Source organism: Pygoscelis adeliae, unplaced genomic scaffold (assembly GCF_000699105.1).
Source record: "Pygoscelis adeliae isolate BGI_AS28 unplaced genomic scaffold, ASM69910v1 Scaffold419, whole genome shotgun sequence".
NCBI lineage: Eukaryota > Metazoa > Chordata > Aves > Sphenisciformes > Spheniscidae > Pygoscelis > Pygoscelis adeliae.
The window spans coordinates 169,360-172,028 of record NW_008825502.1 but is presented as its reverse complement, the minus strand read 5'-3'; the positions used below and the strand labels follow the sequence as shown (position 1 = coordinate 172,028).

The 2,669-nt window shown below is 51.4% G+C and overlaps 2 protein-coding genes across 2 annotated transcripts in view; one reads left to right on the top strand and one right to left on the bottom strand.

The window, feature by feature from the left end:
• The window catches only part of DDX49 (DEAD (Asp-Glu-Ala-Asp) box polypeptide 49), a 6,522-nt gene extending 6,224 nt beyond the window's left edge, over positions 1-298 (bottom strand). Inside the window, exon 1 of the mRNA XM_009331580.1 lies at positions 258-298. Within this exon, the coding sequence (XP_009329855.1) occupies positions 258-298 (41 nt within the window). The remainder of the gene's footprint in view (positions 1-257) is intronic.
• A 2-nt stretch (positions 299-300) lies between these two features.
• COPE (coatomer protein complex, subunit epsilon) overlaps positions 301-2,669 on the top strand; it is a gene marked incomplete at its 5' end in the record, with an annotated part of 5,336 nt that continues 2,967 nt past the window's right edge. Inside the window, 5 exons of the mRNA XM_009331579.1 lie at positions 301-369; positions 797-897; positions 1,095-1,247; positions 1,712-1,765; positions 2,532-2,613. Of these exons, the coding sequence (XP_009329854.1) occupies positions 301-369; positions 797-897; positions 1,095-1,247; positions 1,712-1,765; positions 2,532-2,613 (459 nt within the window). The remainder of the gene's footprint in view (positions 370-796; positions 898-1,094; positions 1,248-1,711; positions 1,766-2,531; positions 2,614-2,669) is intronic.

Sequence of the window (2,669 nt, the reverse complement as noted above, 5' to 3'; positions counted from 1 at the left end):
CCAGGACCGGCCTCCCCTTCCCCCTCTGCGATCGGCCTCTCCCCCCCCGGGACCTGCCTCCCCTCGGCCGCCCCGGCATCTAAAGACGCCAGCCTGGGGCCCCCCGAGCGCCCTTCGCCGCTGCCCGCCTCGTCCCAGGCTGTTCTCGGTGCTCCCCATCTCCCTGCCCTAGCAGGGGGACACTGGGAACGTGTGGGGGGGGTCGTTTCCCCGGGGGAGTCTCGCCTGTGAGTTGTGTTGTTGCGGGGTTGGGTTACGGCTGTGCAGGCTGCTGAGAGAGGTTCTCGTTCCCTGTCATCCCTTCAGCCGTCTAATCCGGAGAAGGAAGCGGAGAGGGATGTCTTCTTATTCCGAGCCTACATCGCCCAGGTGAGGTTGCAAGTCCTGTATCGGCGGCAGCATAATCTGAGTGCGGGGCTGGAGTCGGGGAGGTTGTGAATCAGAGTCCTGTGGATACAGCGTTACACGCTTTGGTAATAATTCCTCCTTCAGCACTGGAACATAACGCCTCCGCCAAAAGTGATGCACTTGTGAATGCGGGGTGGTGTTCGTAGGGTCAGGATGACCTGGTGAGACCTCTCTGAGAGGTACTTTTTCACCTTCAAAATGGCGTATGGGGAACTAGTCCTCAGTTACGAAGTTTGGCTGCGTTTGTGGAGGATGATGGGAGACATAAAGTAGAAATTTGCCGTTACTGGTGGTGGTTGTTGTAAAAAAGGTTTTAGAAAGTGAACAATTATTTCCTGTATTCTTAAAAAGGAGTAGATTATACATTTGTCTTCTTTGCCTTCAATAGAGAAAATACGGTGTTGTCCTGGATGAAATTAAAGCTAATGCTAGTCCTGAGCTCCAAGCGGTGAGGATGTTTGCAGAGTATCTTTCAAATGAGAGCCAAAGGTAAGTCTGATAATAAGTTGGAACTCAAGCCCTGTCTTACAGGGAATATGTTTCCGTGTGGAAAGTCTCTTGCAGAAGCGTGGTCTTTATTGTGGTTTTGCAGTGAATCTCCAAAAGGCAGAACTGTGTGGAGGCAGGATCTTTTTGTCTTGCTTAGTAACGAAACGCTCCCAAATTCTCGCCCTTGCTCTTCATAGGGATGCAATTGTTGCTGATTTGGACAAGAAAATGGCAAAAAGTGTTGATATAGCCAACACTACTTTCTTGCTGATGGCTGCTTCCATCTATTTCCACGACAAAAATCCTGATGCAGCTCTGCGTACTCTGCATCAAGGGGAGAGCTTGGAATGGTAAGTGTAGCTCACCCCGGCATCGCGGAGGTGTGTGCTAGCAAAGCCTTTCTCTTGTGCTGTGGCAATGGTCTGGCTTATCTCTAAAAAGCTTTGAAACCATTGAGAAGCTGCTTTGGGGTTTGCCTTCTAAGTAGCAAGTGATTCGGTGCTCGTCCTACAATAGCAAGTCTATTGCTCCCTTGTGAAACTTAAGAACCTGATTTATTGATTCACCTGCGTTCAGAATTGCTGAAATGAGCGTAATGGCGATGCAGCGAGGGAGCACAGGGGAACTAGGAGCAAGCTGCCCCGTTCCGGGCCCAGCTCTGAGAACCGCCTGCTCTGCTGGCTCCCCGCGGCGGGGAGGCTTGTCCCTGGGCGCTGGCAGTACCTCTCTCTGCTAAGCCGCAGGCTCCCAAGCAAAGCGTAGGGAGCAGTAAAGCGTGCAGTTGTGAAAATCACTTTGCTCTCGGTCGTTTCAGCATGGCCATGATGATACAGATCCTTCTGAAGCTCGACAGGCTCGATCTGGCTCGGTAAGGAAGTTTGTGTCCCTTTGCTTCTTCATGGTGCTCTTGGTGGGGCGGGCCTCGGTAAGAGAATTGTCATCACCCGGCCTCCCCCAGGGTGCAGCGTTTTAACGCCCGCCGTGGGCAGAAGAACTGGTGTGTAGGTATGGGTGCGCTGCAAAAGGTTTTTATTCTTCAGGTTGCAAAAGTTGTGGAGATAATGTAGCTGGGTACAGCTAAAGGAAGAGGTGGGCCTCTAGGTTTAATCTTACCTCAGCAGGATGTGGTTTGAATCTCTAGTCCCGGGTTTCTAACTTCCCATAGGGAAGTGAAACAGGGAGGTCTTTCACAGATCGTTTCAGTAAAACATTGAGGTGTTTGTGCCGTGTTACCAACTTGCTGTGGCTGTTGTGCTGTAGCGATGGAAGAACTGAGAGAGGAAACGACAGTCCTTGTCCCATCAGGTTACGAATCACTATTTGTCACAGCTGAAAGATGCGCATAAAAATCATCCATGCATACAGGAGTATCAGGCAAAGGTGCTAACTACTTTCTAGTACAAAACTGAATTTATCGCGCCTCACAGCAGCGTCTGATGGGGCGAGCGGGTTCTTTGCCAGTCACCGAGGCCGCGGTTCTGAGGGGGCAGGTCCGTGTTCTTTCCCTGCCACGTCACTTGCCAGCAAATTTTCTAGCCCTTGTGAGAGATGTTGGGAATTTTTGTTTCTACCTCAAAGAAGTGCAGGAGATGCCGTGTCTTTCTGTTACGTGACTCCTGCTGTTGCTTCTGCAGCAAGGAACTGAAGAAGATGCAGGAGCAAGACGAGGATGCGACTCTTACTCAGCTGGCAACTGCCTGGGTGAACCTGGCCATAGTGAGTATCTTAAGCGGGGGTCCCTATAGCCTACAGCACCTGAGAAGCACCACGCC